This window comes from Anabrus simplex, chromosome 4 (assembly GCF_040414725.1).
Source record: "Anabrus simplex isolate iqAnaSimp1 chromosome 4, ASM4041472v1, whole genome shotgun sequence".
In the NCBI taxonomy this organism is placed as follows: Eukaryota; Metazoa; Arthropoda; class Insecta; order Orthoptera; family Tettigoniidae; genus Anabrus; species Anabrus simplex.
The window spans coordinates 61,756,133-61,775,904 of NC_090268.1; the positions used below are offsets into that span (position 1 = coordinate 61,756,133).

The window sequence follows — 19,772 nt, forward strand, 5'->3', positions numbered from 1 at the left end:
TGGCTCTTCGGTGATGCTTAGGTTATGTATGGCAGAAGCAAAGCCATATCCATACAGGCTATAAAGGCCCTTAGAGGACTGGAAGATAAAGGCCTCCGTTGTCCATAACCGCATTAATGGTTATGAACTTCGTATTGTTGGTCCGTATTGAACCGAGATAACATATAAATAATGCACAGTAGAGTTTTCCACCTATTCAATACTAAGTTGTATTTACAGTATTTACATTACATGGAACTAGTTTCTACCCTACTCGGGGTCATCAGCCATATTAAAATATACACAAAATAAATGTGAGATCCTAAAACATGTTTTCTAGGAGTAAGAGTCTTATGAAAAATATAATTTTACAATATGAAGTATGGTTGAAATGTGGCAAATGAAAATGAAATATTACGTGTGATGTAGGTGAGTAATAATTAATACAAATACATTATACATGCTAAGAATTCTGGAACAATAGTACAAATAAGGTGCTCTGTGTTGTTAAAATTTATAGACTCATGGAATTCAGTTGGTCCTGGTGATACAAAACGGGTGCTATGGCAATAAGAATGAACACAAAGTAAACTGACACATATATAAAAATATACAGGTATGTACAATGTCTGAGTAACAAAATGTGTGGTTGATACTTTCTGGAAGAAGAGTCAACTAAACACTGTATCAGCTTAAGCGGATAATTTGGCAGTTGGTGTCTTGAGTAACCAAGCCGCAGAATGTGAAATTTTTGAATTCTTGTTGAGAAGAAAGTAGATACTGCACGTGGTGATATTAATTGGTGGAATTCTCAGTTCATAGCAGAAAACAAATTGGACCTCGCACACTATCAGCTAAACTACACACACCATACACACATTTGCAGCATTCATTGTAAACTTTGAATTTCATTACAGTTCTAACCTGTTGACACTAATAAAGTGGTGTCAAATTTATCATGTTTTTATTTAAAGTTATTGCAAATTCTACATCTGAAGTATTATGAGTTATTCTGTGCCTTAAGTTTAATTTTTCTGTACAAGAAGACTTGTATTGCTGATCTTTTCACCTTGCAAGACTGTGCATTTTAAGACAAGAAGTTTTGTCTTGAATTGTTGCCTTCAGGCACAGTGATCAGCATTCAGTTTTGGAATGCTGTTGATAATTCACCATGCAATCTGGAATAGAAGAAATGACTTACTCATGGTGATATGTTTTATCATAACAATACTGACCACACAGCCACCACAACTTAAGAACTCATTTAAGCTCTCTGTTGTTCACAGAGTGACCATAATGCTGTATAATCCAGATTTATGCGAGTTATTTCACATGTTCCCTCGTATGAAAAGTTTCTGTCATGCTGGAGATTCTACAAAGTTGACAGTATCAAAAGCATTTTTGCATTAAAGGGTACTTTTCTTGTGAAAGAAAAAGAAGCCCATTGAACATGCTTAAAATTCTCTCAATGTGTGAATTCAAAGACATAAATCGTATATTTCCATGCTCTAACAGTTAAACAGAATTGTTTCCTGTAAAGTCACAAAAGTTTTTCAGTTCTTCAATGTTGACTGTATATGTGTGAATGTATTTATATACTTTTACAGCAAAACATGTCCAGCTCCATACCTAAATGGTTAGTGTGCTGGCCTTTGGTCACAGGGGTCCCAGGTTCGATTCCCAACAGGGTCGGGAATTTTAACCATCATTGGTTAATTTCTCTGGCACGCGGAGTGGGTGTATGTGCTGTCTTCATCATTTCATCCTCATCACGATGCACAGGTCGCCTACGGGAGTCAAATCAAAAGACCTGTACCAGGCCTCTCCAGAGGCCACACGCCATTATAGCTAAACATTCAACATTCTTTTAGTAAGCAGCCAACAGCACATTGAAGACAATTGTGTATAATGTGTGCTGCACAACCATTACCAGTATTCTGTTTGTTGAGTTCAGTCTCTAGTTTGTCACACGTATTTTTGCCCAATCATCTGCATCCACCAAAATTGGTGTTGGAATTATATGCACACAAAGCAAGCAACATTTTGTTTTCTAAAGCAAATTTGTGTTACTTTTTTCTTAACATAACACACTGTAGGTTAGATGTTTCACTAGATAATGATATTAAATCAATAATTTTGTGCTGAACACCACAGTTAGACAAAAAGTACTGCACAATAATTCGGCAGTTTTATTTACTTTTTGTTTGGAGCATATGTACTGATTGTTATACCGTTTGTTTTATCCAAATCCTCCCTTATTTCGCCTAACACATGCAGCGATAAAACATTGCTAATAATTGCTTTCGATATTGTCCATGTAAAAGAAAATTTGTATTCATGAAGTTTCTTTACTAATGTGTACAAACAGTCATTTGCATAAAAACCTTGGCCGTGTCACACAGTATAACAAACAAAGGGAGCGTCACTAGCTGCTATTTTATCACTTTCATTACCACGCTTCACCTTGTTTCTAGCTACGTGACACTGCAAAGAAGGAATCATATAGACTTAAAACTGTTTTAAAAGTAAGAAATGTAAACTGCCAACATGTACAAAACCAACTGCTAACTAAGACTAAAGCACTAATGCTACTCACAGCAGAGCAGATGCACCGGTGTTACGAACATATTGTCATTGCTGGGTCAAAACCTCCTGTGTGATAATATTTTTGGAGATATGCTGATCCGCAGTACGTACATTATGAAGAGCGAGAATGCCTTGACAATATTCACACAATATTGCACCTTAGATGACAGAACCTTATCGGCCAAAGTTCTAAGCTAAAATATTTCACATAGGAGGTTTTGTCCGAGCAGCGACGATATATTTCCTTTTTCATGAATAAATCACTCGTACATCAAGACTTGCTATCGAACAATGCTGTAGCACGCTTAAATGAATTACTTTCACTCATGATATTAGTATACTATTATTGGTTATGAATAACATGTTTTTCTATTGACCATCATGAAAGTGTATATTTATAGTAATTTAAAATGGGACTAATCAGAGGTTTTTATTAAAACGATGGATTATCCAGAAAAAGTGCCCCCAAAAAAAAAAAAAAAACACTGTACTGTCCCATTCAAAACTTTAGTCGGCCTATATCACCTGGACATCTTGTGTCAGGTTGCACCACTGATATCAACACTGATGTCCAAACATTCCTAGTTATGAAGTCACATACTCCATATAGACAGATTAGAAGATAGCTAGATAGTTTCATCAAATAGAAAATACCTATGTTTGAATCTAAGAAGGCAGATAAAAACACACAAGAATGATAAAATACAATCATGTGCTTATGTTTGTTCCCCTTTCATCACGTGCATAATTTACCAGAGGAAATAATGAAACTGTTACATACAGCATTTTGAGAAAATGTAAGTAGAATCAACTCCAGTAAACAACAGACTTACTGCTGTAAAGTCATACAGGTATGTGTGGTTGAAAAGATTGGGTATAATGCAATATTAGGAAGTATGCTGTGAACTATCTCGTTACAGGGGACAAGACATATCACCATAATCTCTGAATCAAAGCAGTGGTCTATGGAACAGAGGTAGTCAGCAGCAGCAGCATAGACAGAATTCAAACAGACTACTTCAGCGGGAAGATTTTTCTCGTGTCCTGATCTAGATTCAACCTTCTATGCAGATCTTTGTTATGGTGCAGTTAAGAAATTGTGCCATGCAATGCAGAACAAATTCCATAGAATGCTTAGTTGGAACATTCTGGTGCTTCATGACAATGATCACCCACTTACTGCCATTGCAACAAAACATTTCATCATGAATTTTGGATGGAAACAATTTGAACATAGACCTTACAGCCCAGACTTACCAGTAAAGGTGATCTAAATGGTTACTTTACAATAGCATGTTCCATCATTCCAGTTCCATTCAGCAAACATGTTCCTGTTATATGAAGGTGGTACTAAAAATGTTCGCTATAGCTGTGTTTCAATTGCGGATGGACTGGGCATAATATCAATGTCTGCTCCAACATTTTCATTGAAAGTTAATGGCCTGGTAATTGGCAGAGTATTAATAATTGTAAATAATTGTGAATACCAGTAGAAATTAGTGACTGCAGACATATAACATAACATTTGATCACAAGTTTCTCACATAATAAGTTCTGAGAAATATGTCAGTATATAACTTGTTCTCTGTCTTCCCCACCTCATTATGAATCCGAGCAGAGATCACTCGAAATGTTACATCTTTACAAAACTACGATAATGCTTCAGGAATTACTGCGCTATGGCTGCTACTTTGATGGAATACTTTGTTGTGATGGAATGGTATTGTAGGGTTATAATACAACAAAACATACAAGATATTAGCGTGCTACGTCTGTTACCTCAACAAAATACTTAGTTGTGATGGAGCAATCTTCCAGGGTTATAACACAATGAAACATACAAGGAATTGGCTCACTACAGCTGTTACCTTGATAGAATACTTCATTGTAGTGGAACAGTGTTACAAGTTCGCTAGTCAACTTAGTAACAGATACTCACAGTACAACTCAACAGCATAGTCTCAACACGGTCAGTATAATAATGTTATCCCCTTTTCTATTGTCAATCGACTGCCATTGTGCGCACAGAGGACAAACTCCCTGGAAATACTGGCAGTGAACAATGAAGATGAAGTGTTGTAGCTATAAATGCCGAATCACCTGAACTGATCGAATAGGAAGAGGGAGCGTGAATCGTGCAAAAGACCTTTGGAACTCCCTTGTTTTTTACAGTGTGACACCACATTGCAATATGAATACAGATCGATTCATTGTTAAGTTGTAATCAGCTAAAATAACTGAAGTACTTATTAAATGATATAGAATAATGAAATTAATAATTAAATAATGAATTGAGGAACAACTGCTGTTTGTTACAAATGTAATAGGGCTTGTCGAATAACCTGTTATTCTGGTTACATATAACGTTAAATACTGCCCATCTCTACTTACCAGCAAAAAAGTTTTATTTGTAGGCAGCAGATTTGATGAACAGGTGTATGAAGTCTTTCAGTCGTGGTTTGTGTTGCAGGCAGCAGCATTCTAAAATACAAATGTAAAAAAATTGGTTCATCATTACAAGTACCTCAACGAAGTTGGGAACACCATGTGGAAAAGTAGATATTAAGTATATACCTTAAATGGTAATATGAATGGTTTGGAGATAAATTATTGTGTTATTAGTTGGAAATTAGTGTCTGGCTAGCCCTTGTACAAAGAATATTAGAAACCTATTTGTGATTAATAAGAATGATGATGATGATGATGAAATATTGAGGAGAAAAGAAGAAACATTGTGTTATAAATAAGTTCAAAATGCGTTTCTTAGTTGGGCATAACAAAATAGTAATACAATAGCAAATGCTTGAAAATGAGTAGATTGGTCTTCCAAGCAGAATTCCTTTTCATCTGTGAGTTCATAGATGACTGTACAGCCCAATATGGGAGGCGCACAATTTGATACAGTGATGAAGGACCGTCCCATATGGAGCATCTACTGTTCTTCTGTTTTGCTCTTTTTCTTTTCTACATTGCCTATTATCATTCACTATTCACCTACAGTTAATTTTCTTCAAAAAGTAGTATGCCATGAAGAATTAATGATCTCCAGGATGAACAGTTGAGAGCAGAGGTCTCCCAGTTGTTAACATCAGTGTGACACATCTTCATGTTAGCCTTAATTACACTCTTAAATCACTTCCTCTCACCTTTCAAGCAATGTATACCCACTGTTAACTCAGAGTAAAACACTTGTTTTATAATGCTATTATTGGGCATGTGTATTACATGCTGCCCTGTCCATCGTAGCTGGTGTCTTAAAACCATGGTTTTTGTACTGGTGGTCTGTGCCTCTTCAAGAACACTGACATTTGTGCATGTGTCCTGCCAGATTGTAAGCAGAGTTCTCCTTAAACACCATTGGTGATAATGTTCCAGCATTTTCAATGTGTGATCTGTAGCATGTCCAGAATTCAGATCCGTATAGTAAGCTGGGAACTACAACTGAATTTTATACGTGGATCTTTGTTGCCACATTGATATCATGACTGTCAAATATTCAAGATTTTACTTTGGCAAAGAATGCTTCAGCACAGTTGATTCTAAATTGGATTTCCAAATCTATATTTGCACTTGATGAGGGGATGCTGCTGCTACTTGAAGGCTCACACCATCAATTGAGACATTGATCTGTGTCTTACTCGTAATCTGTTTGAGACCAATCTTTCTGTGTGCAGTGGAAAAGGCATTCAAGAGTAACACTATAGACATGATATAGGCAATTTGGGCTTATGCCGTGTCAAGAAAATAAGGTGAAATTCTTTACGGTTCGCAAAGAATGCTCTTCGTCTTCAGAAGAAAATCTTGACTGTTCATGAGGAAGACTTCCCCAATAGTTCTTCTTCGGACTGAGCTACAACTGCATCATCATCATCAGCATACTGTAACTCAGTTAATGCTACGGAAAGTGTAGAAGTCTTAGATGGCTCAAATTAAGTAGTTTCCCATCCATCAATCAGTCAATCAATCACCTCTGATCTGCATTTAAGGCAGTCGCGCAGGTAGCAGATCCCTTTCTTTTGTTTACCTAGTTTTTCCTTAACCCGTGAGGGGTCACGTCAAAAAAGTATCCATATCCTTGATTAACCTTATGACTGCAGTAGTATTTAATGAGAACTAAGTTAGGGCAATCACACAGTCTTTCTTAACACTGGTATTGATATGAAATGGCTCAGCAACAGAATTGGTACCTATACTAGCTGCCATCATATCAGGTCCTATGAAGGATATGTTGCAAGGCAGTGGAACACTGTCTGTTCATGAAAATTTAATTTGATTCCCCAAGTACAGAATAGTTATAGCATTTGGAATCATATCTAGTAATCTTTTTCTGGAATTGCAGTGTTACGGTATGATTAGTGGAAAATTCAATTAATTCTGTAGTGGTTTCTGTTTAGAAGAATGTATTGCATAATCAGTGTCCTAAACTTCATTTCAAATGTTCATTGGCTCCTTATACAAGGGAAAAGTGGTAAACTGTGTTGAATACATTCTGGATAAGCAAGGCTCATTACTGACAGTGCCCCATAGGACTGCACACGGCAATCATGCATGAAAACCAAGATTGTTCCACTCTAATATTACAGTATGTTGTTCGACAATAATTCATGGTCACTTGTCTCAAAACTCAACCACTCTCTTTAAAAAGTGGCACAACCATAAATAGACGAGCCAATAGAGGGCAGTGTCATTTATGTAAAATGCAGTGGGACACCGTCAGTTGTCATGAATTTGCAAAGTGACACCATAGCATATTGGTGGGAAAATTCCTCGGACAACAGACATTTGCTAACCATGGAAGACCCACCTGATCAACATTCATCACAAAATGGTTGCTATGAATGGGGAACACAATATGTCAAGAAAACCCTCTGCACATGGTGAATGCTGTTCTGTGCAGGACATGAAAATCTTGTAGGGTGATGCACGTTCTAGTCAGGTATACATTGTCATCTTCTCCAAGCACTAGTTGATGAACAGGTAAGTAAAGTAAACTAGTGTCCTCGCCTTGAGATGGTGCAGCCTGTATTCAGACACACCAAATCGAGGTGAGCTGTACGTAATAATTTAATCATGTACCAGCCCTGCTGCCATTCTTGAATCTCTGGCCATACCGGAAATGGAATCCGTGCCCGAAGGACGGCAGCTATTGGTGCTATCCGTTACACTACAGAGGTGAATAATGAAAAAGTGAAGGTCATCTTCTTCAATGAGCAAGTTGCATTATGGAGAGTTCCTCAAACTTGGAACTTCCTTCATTGACACAACATACCACCAGACACTGCAACAACTCTGAACAGTGATGAAGCGCAAAAGGCCAAGTTTATTCAGCTTCGATTTCATGTTACACCATAACAACTTATGGTCACTTATCTAAAAAAAAAAAAACTGCCACTCTTCTGTATCAGTCTTGTTAAAAAGTGGCAGAGCATTTTTTAAGAGTCCAGACGTGTTGACACATATACATACACCCACCCTGTCAAGTGGCAAGGTTCTGGATCAGACGTAGAAGTGAGGATGTTTGCGGTGGATTGGTTCCTCTTACAGCTCAAGGCCTTCTTCACTGGCTGCCAAAACAGTGGTATTGGTGCCTCCAGGTTTAGGGCAAGTATTTCTCACTAGTATGTTTATGTGACCATCCAAGTTTCTCGTCATCTTTTCAATTGTCTTCTTGTTATAAAGTTATGAAGGATCTCTGATTCAAACGGTAAAATCATGGGAAAATTGAATGTTTATTACTGCCTGTTATTAATAGTAGCTCCTAACTAAATTTAATTTTATGACTGATCATAAGTGATGAAGGCTAAGACACTCTCCAATATAAAGCATAAAAATATGCTTTAAAGATCAGATCTCATTTTCCACTAATCCTTGCACTGCTCTTCTTTCCCTGATCTCAAACATTAGTCATGTGCTTTCCTCCTATGGATACCACTTGATCCTCCTTTTTCATTTATCTTTGAACATGCTCCCTAAAAAATACTTTGTCTTTCTTGTGTTCTATTTTGTCTGTTTTTACTTTAATAAAACAAAAATATTTGTTGTATATTTATAATACTGCTTCTATTTCTTAGAAGTAATAAAACACCAATCAACCTTATTTGTCTACCAATGTCATTCCACGCGATCTCTCCAATGGCAGCTCGGATTATATCAGTTAGTACAATTTACGAACTTCATCGTATAGATCTGTATTGATACAGTTAAAACTAACAAACACTGTTAGGTTTTGTATTTTATTGATTGTATTGTATTGATTGGGTGGACCAAAACCTAACATTGTTTCTTAGTTATACCACTTAGTCGAGCAGCTCGTCTCCTTACCCCCAGATCTTCCCAGCCCAAAGTTTGCAACATTTTTTTGTAACACTGTTCTTTTGTTGGAAGTCATCTAGAACAAATCATGCTGCTGATGTTCGTATTTTTTTCCAGTTCTCAAATCAAGTAATCCTGGTGTGGGTTGGTTCCATATGCTGGAGCCATATTGTAATTGTGATATTACCAGTGACTTATATACCCTCTCCAGTACATCATCACTACAACCCCTAAATACCCTCATAACCATATGAAGAGATATGTAACCTTTATTTACAATCCTGTGTATGCAATTATCCCAATGAAAGTCTTTCCTTATATTAACACCTAGGTACTTCCAGTGATCCCCCATGAGGTACTTTCACCCCATAAACACAGTAATTAAAACTAAGAGGACTTTTCTTCATGGTGAAACTCACAATCTGACTTTACAACCCATTTATCATCACACCATTGCCTTCTGTCCATCTCGCAACATTGTCGAGGTCTTTTTGCAGTCGCTCACAATCCTGTAACTTCCTCTATTTATTACTGCTGCAGAAAGCCTTATCTCTGATTCAATTTCTTCACTCATATCACTTGCACAGTTTAATCACATGATTATGGTTTTATGATATAATACTATAATATAAAGGATCTGGAAGTTGATATTTTCACTCATTTGATATTGCACCTGGAAAACCTGCAGAAGATAATGCAGATTATTTATACACTTCATTTAAATGTTGGTGATTAATATAAATTATCGCTTCATAGAGCAATGGGTTGAGCATAGATTGCATCAGTCTACAATGCTATGCAGTAGATGATTAGGCACTAGTCTTCTATGGGCAAGATTGTGAGTTTGACTCCTTGCCTAGTTGCTTGGCAACGTCCTGTCATCTCTGCTTTGGTTGCCCGCATGGGCGCTGATCGTCAATTTCCAGGTGGTAACAGTTTCGTCAGTGGTGAAAAGTACCGTTCTGAGAGCATGCTCATATCAGTAAAACATGCCTTTTCACATCTTCTCTCTAATTGCTGTCAGGTAGTGTCATTTGTGGCATGATGATAATAGAGAGAGGCTCAACATCCAGTATCGAATGGAACATTCACATTTCTCTGAGGTGGAAATGGCCCACTGTAGACATGCCACACTTGGTCCCATACAGTAGAGAGGGTAGACCATCATCTTATAGATCTTGTCTTTGAGATGGGTTGATTTTTGTGGTTGCATTTTGTACTGGTGCATTCCTACCAGTGGATTCAGATCACGTTCACCCTTTCTCGAGTGGTACTACTCATGCCACCCTCATTGTAAGAGATGGGAGCTGATATACAGAAAAATATTCAAGAGGTGGTAATAGTCTCCAAGTATGTACCTGGAAAGGATTCTGTCATTGACATTGGGAGCACAATCAAACCTGCTCCTTCCAAACACAGAGTGCTGGGTGTACATACATACTAATTTGTACGATCCATTATGGAAGGAGTAAGTCAGTTATGAAATAAAGCAAGCTTCAAATACAAACATTGTTCTGATTTGATATGAAGTTGATGTCAGTCTACAGTCCAGGTGAAAACATTGCTGGCTAGGTATAAAAAGTGTGCAATGATGGGAAGAGTACAAGGAAAAAGTAATCGGGCTGATTTTGTATTTTGTTGATCCAGAGATGGGATATGATAACCAATGGGCCAGTTCTGTGGTGTAAGTGTAGCATGCCTGCCTCTTAGCCGGAGCCTCTGGGTTCATTCCTGACCAGTCAAGTTATTTTAATTCTGGACTGAGGGCTGGAATGAGACTCACTCAGGCTTGTGAGAGCAACTGAGGAGCTGTTTGATACAAGAGGCAGCAGACCCAATCAAGAAACCAGCAACATGGTTTAGGATGTCATCACATTGGCCGTATGGCACTCTGGTATCTGCATACCATCTGGCTGGGCAGCAGTCATCTTAGCAGGCCAAGGTCCTGATGGGATGCTGCACTGTAGGTTGGTTTGTTCAGAACCATTGGAAATGGTGTTGATTGTGCTGAATGACTGTGGTATCAATGTACTATAATATTATTGCAGGATATAAAAAACATTTATACATTTCTCCGAACCATCAGAGTTACAACAAAAATGTAATTTTAAGCGCATGTGCTGGGCTTTATTTTGTGATAGGATTAACCATTTGCCTATCATTTTGGGTTTTAATGAATAGAACGTGCTCAAGTTCAGCAAATCAGAATGATTTATTTGTAAATAAAATTTCCCAAACATCAACATGGCCATAATTTCATAAAATTTTGCACAATCATTCTCAGGAGAAACTGTCACATGACTGTTTTATTTTGAAATATTGTCCTGAAAATATATTATTTGTGAAATTATTCACATAAAGAATCACCTAATAGGCCTATTCTGATTTTTCAGTAATTAACCATCCAGAAATGGAAACCACTAATATGGAGTTATTCGCTGCATTAGAGCATATTTTATCCTCTAAAAACAAAAATAATAGGTAAATGCTTTATTCTATCGCAAAATAAAGCCCATTACATGCACTTAACATGATTCTTGAGGAAGTTGTGCTTTTACATGTTAAGACGCACATTTCAGAGCACTTGTGCTAAGTCCATCAAGGCGAGTGTTGCTGATCTGGAAGTATTTTTCACTAGTCATGGTAACAAACTAACTGGCGATGATGGTGGTGGTTGTTATGGTTGTTTTTATAGGCTGCAAAACCACAGGTCACTAGTGCTACTGATCAGAAAGATAATAAAGGTAACTATTAAAATGAGAAGAAAAACATGAAGGAAAGATCACTCGAAGAATGGGGGAAAAAGTAATCTCAAACAGGAGGAGCGGAAGTCTAGGCCTCGAATGCCCTGATAGCACCGAGCCAGAAGAAAACAAATGTGATTAGTGGAGGTATGCTCCATCTCTTCTGCAGCCACTCATCTCCACTACATGGTATTACTGCTAGTTAAGAGATAGATTTAAGAATTTAAATGAAACTGTACATTAACTGGTTTTGGTGGTAGGTGTCGTCAGGTTAATGAAGAAGAGTGGGTGTGTGTGCATGTGTGAAAGTTAGGCTGAGTATTGTTGTTGACTCTTCTAGTGTTCAGCTGTAGTGAAGATTCTCTCATCTGTTGTTGATTAGAAGCCGAAGTAATGCGTACTCCTGTAACACAATCGTAATGTGTATATTTTATACTTCACATTAACAAATCATTTACATTCACATACGTGAGGTATTTTTTAAGTAGTGTATCATGATCATTATTGCTAGGTGCTAGCTCATATTCTCTGTTCTCCAAATTCATTTGTATCTAGAGTCCATACAATGGCCTATAATTATTACTTCATATACCCTGTCCTAGCATGTTGGTGTACAGTTCATTCAATTGGCATATGATCAAGTTTTGTGGTTTGAGGTGGTAAACTGTTACACCTTTATGTAAAGGCATAGAAGGTGGAATAAAAGATTAAGATACTATGGATAGAATGTTGTAATGTTTAATACTTTTAGGATAGACTTCTTTCCCTATTCTCCCTTCTTTATATGTGTCTCTAATGCCCTTTCAGGAACGTTCTGTTTTGGAGTGTTATTTTAATTACCTTCTGTGCCACTTGCTCTAGCTAATCAAAGAAAAGAAGGTTCATTTTTTGTAAATACTTTTTATTATTCACAAATATTACAATGTTCTTTCTTTAGTACTTTGTCTCCATGTAAATTTCAGTATGTAGATTTTGTTTCATATGGGAGAGAGGGATATTAATAGCTCTTCTTGAGGTAACGTTGAAATGTAAACTGTATAATTAGATGTATGAATTTAATATATTAGTGTTCAGTTCAGGTTCTGGCGTGTTATGATGTTGCTCCTCTGAAGATGTAAGGACATATCCATACGAGGATGCAATCTTATAACAAAAGCCATGTACAAGAATTGTAACACACTAACATGTTAGTAGCCCTTCATTTTCTGTTGGCTGGTGTAGTTGTTTTCAATTTAATGCTTCTCTCATTTAAAGTTGTACTCTATCAGTAGTGAAGTTAGTGTTTCTATTGTGTATGCTTCTGGTTTCCCTGCCATGAAGAATTTATATATCCCATATCTTACAGATTCAAACAGACTGAAGAAGACCTACAGACAGGTATGTACAAGATCTTGGAGCACATTAAGAATCATGAAGATGCATGGCCATTCATGGAGCCTGTTGATGAAGAATATGCTCCAAGGTACTATTCCATCATCAGCAAACCCATGGATTTACAACGCATGGAGGATAAATTAGATGAAGGGGAATATCTGTCATTTGCCGAGTTTAAGGCAGACTTCAAGCTCATTGTGGATAATTGCCGCCAGTACAATGGTACTGACAATGGTAAGTAAATCTTTAAGTATAGTCTTTGGAGCCACTGTTGGTTCAGGGCCCTTTTTTATAATAAAAAGAAAAAAGAAAAAAAAAAGAAAAGAAAGCAGTATGCAAGTACCTTGTAGCCACAACAATTTCTATTTTGTTAAGAAAATGATGGATGACGTAATTGGATACTGGAATGTAAATCGCCTGCTCCTCAGATTGCTCGTTGTACGGCTGTTGTTCACTTGATTCTAGCCAGACTGTTGGGTCTAATATTACTCAAGGATCTCTCTGTTTACCGATGGCTAGAATATATACTCTCTTTTTTTTTTTTTTTTTTTTTTTTTTGCTCCCATTTTCAGCTAAGCAGTACACTTCTTCGTATACCTTCCATCCATTATTGTGAAAGGCTTTTGTAATAAGGCCATGAATCGTGTGATGGCAAGTATTCCTAAGCAATGAGCCAAATGGACAGTAGGCAAGAACATTTCTGAAAGTTTCAATCTCACTGTAGGCGTGCCTGTCTCCGGCTTCTGCTATACAAGCTTCTTACTGGAGCCACATCTACCATCATTTTAAAGCTTTCAGTCCACTCTGACATTAAAATGCCTATCTTTTGTGTGAATCATTTATTTCCTTCAGGGTACTGTACAAAAGAGGGCAATTACTTTACCTTTTTTTAGGAATGGAACCCCATTTTTTAAACTCCTTGTTTTTGAGCCTTTCTGGGCGAGTTGGCCGTGCAGCTACGAGCTTGCATCCGGGAGATAGTCGGTTCGAACCCCATTGTCGGCAGCCCTGAAAGATAGTTTTTCATGGTTTCCCATTTTCACACCAGATAAATGCTGGGACTACCTTAACTAAGGCCACGGCCGCTTCCCTCGCACCAATAGGCCTTTCCTATCCCGTCGTCATAAGACCTATCTGTGTTGGTGTGATGTAAAGTAAATTGTAAAAACAAAAAACATTATAAAATCTGTGCCTTTCCCTGAGTATATGGTACTGTTATGTTTGTGTGGTGGAATAAATAAATATATATAATGTTAATTTTTTTGAATGATGATAATTTTAGTGATTTTGACTAATATGTTTGAACACCAAATTCATTGTTTTAAATTTCAGATTATTTCCAGAATTATTGTTTTAAAGCTGATTTGTCTGTCATTTTGCTGAAAACAGTGCGTGTATGATTTGTCAGTGATGAGTGTGATACATTAGGAGAGAGACTATTTAGACTAATATTTGCTCAAGACTAATTTTTCTTGTACATTTTTAAATGCCATCTCTAGAATACACAGAAATGGTGGGAAATCTTCAAGAAGCTTTCCAGGCAGCAGTGAACCGCTACTTGGAATCGGACCCTTCATCTGACGAAGAAGTTGCTGTTGAATTTCCTGATGATCAACCTCAGGACCATGCACAGAGCCGTCGGTCTACGCACAGTCATCGGCAGCAGACACCGAGGAAAAAGGAAGAAGAACCTGAACCCGAATTACCAAGGTGAATCACCATTCATACTTGCTAGAAGCTGTTTCAACAAATTGAGCTGAGCTGAGCTGAGCTGAGTGGTTCAGACAGTTGAGAGGCTGGCCTTCTGACCCCAATTTGACAGGTTCAATCCTGGCTCAGTCCAGTTTCATTTGAAGGTGCTCAAATACATCAACCTCATGTTGGTAGATTTACTGGCGTGTAAAAGAACTCCAGGGACATACTTCCGGCACCTCGTCGGCATCTCCAAAACTTTTTCGAAGGTTCAGTCAGAGGTTCCACCTTTACAATTCTAAAATATTTTTTATTTAATTAACAAATATCGGTACATGTTTCATCTATCTTGTAGACATCATCAGCCAAATAGTGACAACACAGGCTTTACAATGAAATTTATTTTATGCAATCACCAAAAACCGTAAAAGTAGTTAGTGGGGCGTAAGACAAATAACATTATTATAAACAAATTGACTTGTGTGTATTATTTCATGCATGAAAATCACTAATTGAAAAATCTTAATGCGATGTTTGTTTTACTGTAAACTTTAATCCACCAGATTTGTATTGAAATGTAAAGAACTGTGTAGTTTAAAAAAATTATATTCTTCATTGGTGAAATCACCATAATGAATACACTGATGCATCAAAATATTCTAATTACCTTCCTAATTTGTTGGCTTTCCAAGTGCTGCCCAGGTCATGGAGAATAGTTCCGTGAACTGCTCCACGATATGAGATTGGACATGATATGAATAAACTTCTTTATCCAAAGACACCCTTGTAAATTCTCTGAGGTAAGGAGAAGTTTGTTAACCAGGACAGACTACAATGAAGTGCTGCTCAAATCATGTGGTGTTGGCCGTGCAGTTAGGGTCGCGCAGCTGTGAGCCTGCATCCGGGAGATAGTGGGTTGGATTCCCACTGTTGGCAGCCCTGAAGAGGTTTTCCGTGGTTTCCCATTTTCACACCAGGCAAATGCCGGGGCTCTACCTTAATTAAGGCCACAGCCGCTTCCTTCTAACTCCTAACCCTTTCCTATTCCATCATCGCCATAAGACCTATCTGTGTCGGTGCAATGTAAAGCCACTAGCAAAAATCATGTGGCATCAAGCATTTTAAAGTAACTTCCATAGAAAACTTTGAAGATGTGTTTCCCTACATGATGTTGCCTAAACTGTCAAGACTACCCCATTCACCATGTTGTCTTCCCAGAGTACATCATGCATTTCTGATACACTTGTACTCACTCATCTGTGCCTCTTAACAACAGGAAACGTCCTTCCTCTGATATAAGTCCATATAAGTCCAGTTCCTAGGTTTCTTAAACATTTTCTAAGAAAGGCTTCACTCATTTGAGAACAGAGCAATGCATCCTCATGGATGGGGAACAGATATTGTGGTTATTTTTTATTTTGCTTTACGTTGCACTGGCACATATGGGTCTTATGGAGTCAGTAGGATAGGAAAAGCCTAGGATGGGAAAGAAGTGGCTATGGCCTCAATTAAGGTACAGCCTCTGGTATGAAAATGGGAAACACGGAAAACCATGAGGATGAATATAAATTATCTCGATATCCTGATGGATCCCTTAAATGCTGTGAAGATTATGGCATGGATGACACCTTTGCTGATTCTGAGTAGTCCTTTATTTCCTGTAAATTATTGGACTAACAGAAATATAGTAAAATCCTGTTATTACGCTGTCCCGTTTATCCTTTCGAAAGGTCACCAGATGGCTCATAAAATACTGCATAATTTTACCCTGTTATAATGCTTCTAAATTCCACTTACAGCACTTTTTCCATGTCGGAAAGAAGTGGAAAAATTCTGTATATATTGTAAAAAAAGAACTGTACTGTATTTGAGATGTTTTAAATGACATGATGAAAAACCATCTTCAGGGCTGCCGACAGTGGGGGTTCGAACCTACTGTCTCCTGAATGCAAGGGATTTATGTTGATGATGGAATTATTGTAGGCTCCAGTCATGCAAAAATTAACTAGTTTGTTAAAACTACTGAAAAGAGAAATCAAGATAACATGGTATCAGAAAACCCCTGCTCTTACTTTAATATGGAACTCCTAGTGTCCCAGTAGTGGAGATCTCTTCATTATTCACTGCTTTAGCACAACTTGTATGGTTGTTTCTCAGATGACCCTCCGTCCTCTGTTGCTGATGTGCATCATGGACAAACACCCCAACACGTCTATGGTCTCTTCAGTTTTAGAATAGATCCTCATGTAAACAAAGTACAAAATGGTCGTTTGCCTCTTCGGTCAGATTGGAGGGCATTGGTTCCCTAGCTACATAGCTCTGTGAACTGTCAATGCTCGCATTCTCTCGTCGCATTCTCTCTCTCGCTAACCTCTTCCCAGGACAAACATACTTTTAGAAATAGTGTACTGTTTGGATAAGAAATATGAATATGAATAACTCTAAAAAAATAAAACATTAATAACTTTCTCACTGCTTGTTAAAGGTTTCCCTTTGTGATATTTAACATACTGTACGTGTTTATCCATGATGCTTCTACGGCCCCACGTCGCCGCTTCCGGAACTCAAAGGAAGAAGGCAACATACACATGCACATACATGACATCAACCAGTGAGTGTACACTTGATGCACACCTCTTTGTTTACATCAGGACATTCAGTATTGTAAAAGTGAAATCTTTGTAGTGACATTTCCAGTCACTTGATAGCCTGGATAAGATGCTGTGATTCTGATTCACTTCTATGGTAAATGTACACCGTTCTTCCAGTTTACCAATGATCTGACAACACTCAGACTCACTCAGATGCTGTCTTTGTGCCATATTTCCACTGCACTCTTGACCCTTTCTTGTCCAAAAATGACATTATCCCCAGAGTTTTAAGTATTTCTTTCAGTAGGCTGGTTGAAAATGCAGATATTTATACAACATCCTTCTGTATGAACATTGAGTATACTGAACAAATGAAAGCTTTCTATTTCTAATAATGAAATATGTGCATTATTGAGTTTAGTTTAAGCATAGCCTGCTGTGATGTCCTGTTAAGCCTCAGCAATATGCCTGCCCGCTTGTTATAGGTAGTAGTTGCAGATTTCTCCGTTTGGCACTCATAGATGACCCCGAATGCTGGGTTCAGCATGTCTTGACTTGAAGCAGCAAATTCACACAGCCAAAACTTTGCGGCTTATCACTTTTGCTATTTATTTCGGTTCTCAAACACTCCAGTTGTTGCTGAAGCTATACATCTCAAAATAACTGGAATGAAGTTCTTGCAGACCAGTTCACTAAGTGAAGTGGAATGCATTTCACTTTCAGTGCACGCGAGGAAGTTACTAACTTTCAAAGTAGGTAATAAGTATTTCTCCAAGTTCTTTCTCTTATATGTCAGGTAACTTAGAGACAGCACTTTCTACGAATTCTGTATTACACACAAAAGTGCTATAAATCTACAGGTTGGGTAACGAAATATGGAGTTCCTATCACACTTAAAAATTAGATTCACAAGGGCAGAATAGCAATTTGTAGTGATCAGCTTGCATTTGCAAGGAGCACAGGATACCTCAGCCATGATCATCTTCACCACGGAACCTCCTATGTACACCAGAGGAGATAACTGCATGGTAACTGAAACAAGTAAATTTTCGAACTAAACAAAAAAAGGAATTAAATGAAATCATAAATATTATTTATTTAACTACATACCCTGAATATCATGCAGGCCATCCAAGATATGTGGAGTGGAATTCGGTAAAGATGTTTCAGGTATCTCGCGAGCATTACCTTCTGTTACTTTTTAGATCCATATTGGTACTGTGTTCTCTGTGATTTTGATGTTTGTGGAAGACAGCAGAGATAAAATACCTGTTCTCATACGAGGACGGTTTAAAAAGTTCTCGGAATCACCGCTAGATGTCATTGCTAGAGCAACGAGGTTCCCGCGCAATAATCACACATCCTTTGTGAGTGAACACGTGGCGTGTCAGTGCTCTAGCTGCAGGAGTGTGGTAGTGACGACTCTTTGTTGTTGTTCCCGCGTAGTGATTTGTGACAATGGAAAAAACTGAGATTCGAGCAGTGATTAAATACTTTGTAAAGAAAGGTATGAAAGCAAAGGAAGTTCATGCCGACTTTCAGAACACACTGGGGGACTCTGCTCCTTCATTTTTAACTGTTGCCAAGTGGACCAGCGAGTTCAAATTTGGTCGGGAGAGCTTGGATGATGATCCGCATAGTGGACGGCCAAAAAGTGTTACGACCCCAGATTTTATCGCAAAAGTGCATAAAATGGTCATGGAGGATCGTCAACTGAAAGTGCGGGAGATTGCTGAAGCTGTAGGGATGTCTTCTGAATGGGTATATTATATTTTAACCGAAGAATTGGGTATGAAAAAATTATCTGCAGGATGGGTGCCACGGCTCTTGACATTGGACAATAAACGCACCAGATTTAAAATGTCCGAACAAAGTCTGGCCCGTTTTCAGCGCAACCAACAAGTTTTTTGCACCGGTTTGTGACTACAGATGAAACTTGGGTCCACTACTATACCCCAGAGACAAAACAGCAGTCAAAGCAGTGGAAACATGCTGATTCACCACCACCAAAGAAAGTAAAGGCAGTGTGTTCAGCTGGAAAGGTCATGGCCCCATTTTTCTGGGATGCAAAAGGCATTCTGCTGATAGATTATCTTCCTATTGGCCAAACAATTACGGGGCAATACTATGCAAACCTCCTAGACCAACTACAGGAAAAGATACATGAAACAGGGCCTGGTTTGGCAAGGAAAAAGGTCATCTTTCATCAGGACAACGCTCCACCGCACACAAGTGTTATTGCCATGGCAAAACTTCATGAACTGGGGTACGAATTGTTGCCACATCCACCTTATTCACCTGATTTGGCACCATCAGACTCTCATCTATTCCCCAAGCTGAAAATTTTCCTCGGTGGACGGAGATTTTCTACAAGGGAAGAACTGACAGCCGAATTGGAGAGGTATTTTGCAGGCCTGGAGGAATCTGATTTTCGAGATGAGATCAAGGCATTGGAACATCGCTGGACCAAATGCATTAGTCTACAGGGAGACTA

At 38.1% G+C, this 19,772-nt stretch overlaps 1 protein-coding gene across 1 annotated transcript in view; it reads left to right on the forward strand.

The window, feature by feature from the left end:
- The window catches only part of dikar, a 293,245-nt gene that overhangs the window by 238,024 nt on the left and 35,449 nt on the right, over positions 1-19,772 (forward strand). Inside the window, exons 9-10 of the mRNA XM_067145083.2 lie at positions 12,967-13,229; positions 14,495-14,705. Coding sequence (XP_067001184.2) covers positions 12,967-13,229; positions 14,495-14,705 — 474 coding nt within the window. The remainder of the gene's footprint in view (positions 1-12,966; positions 13,230-14,494; positions 14,706-19,772) is intronic.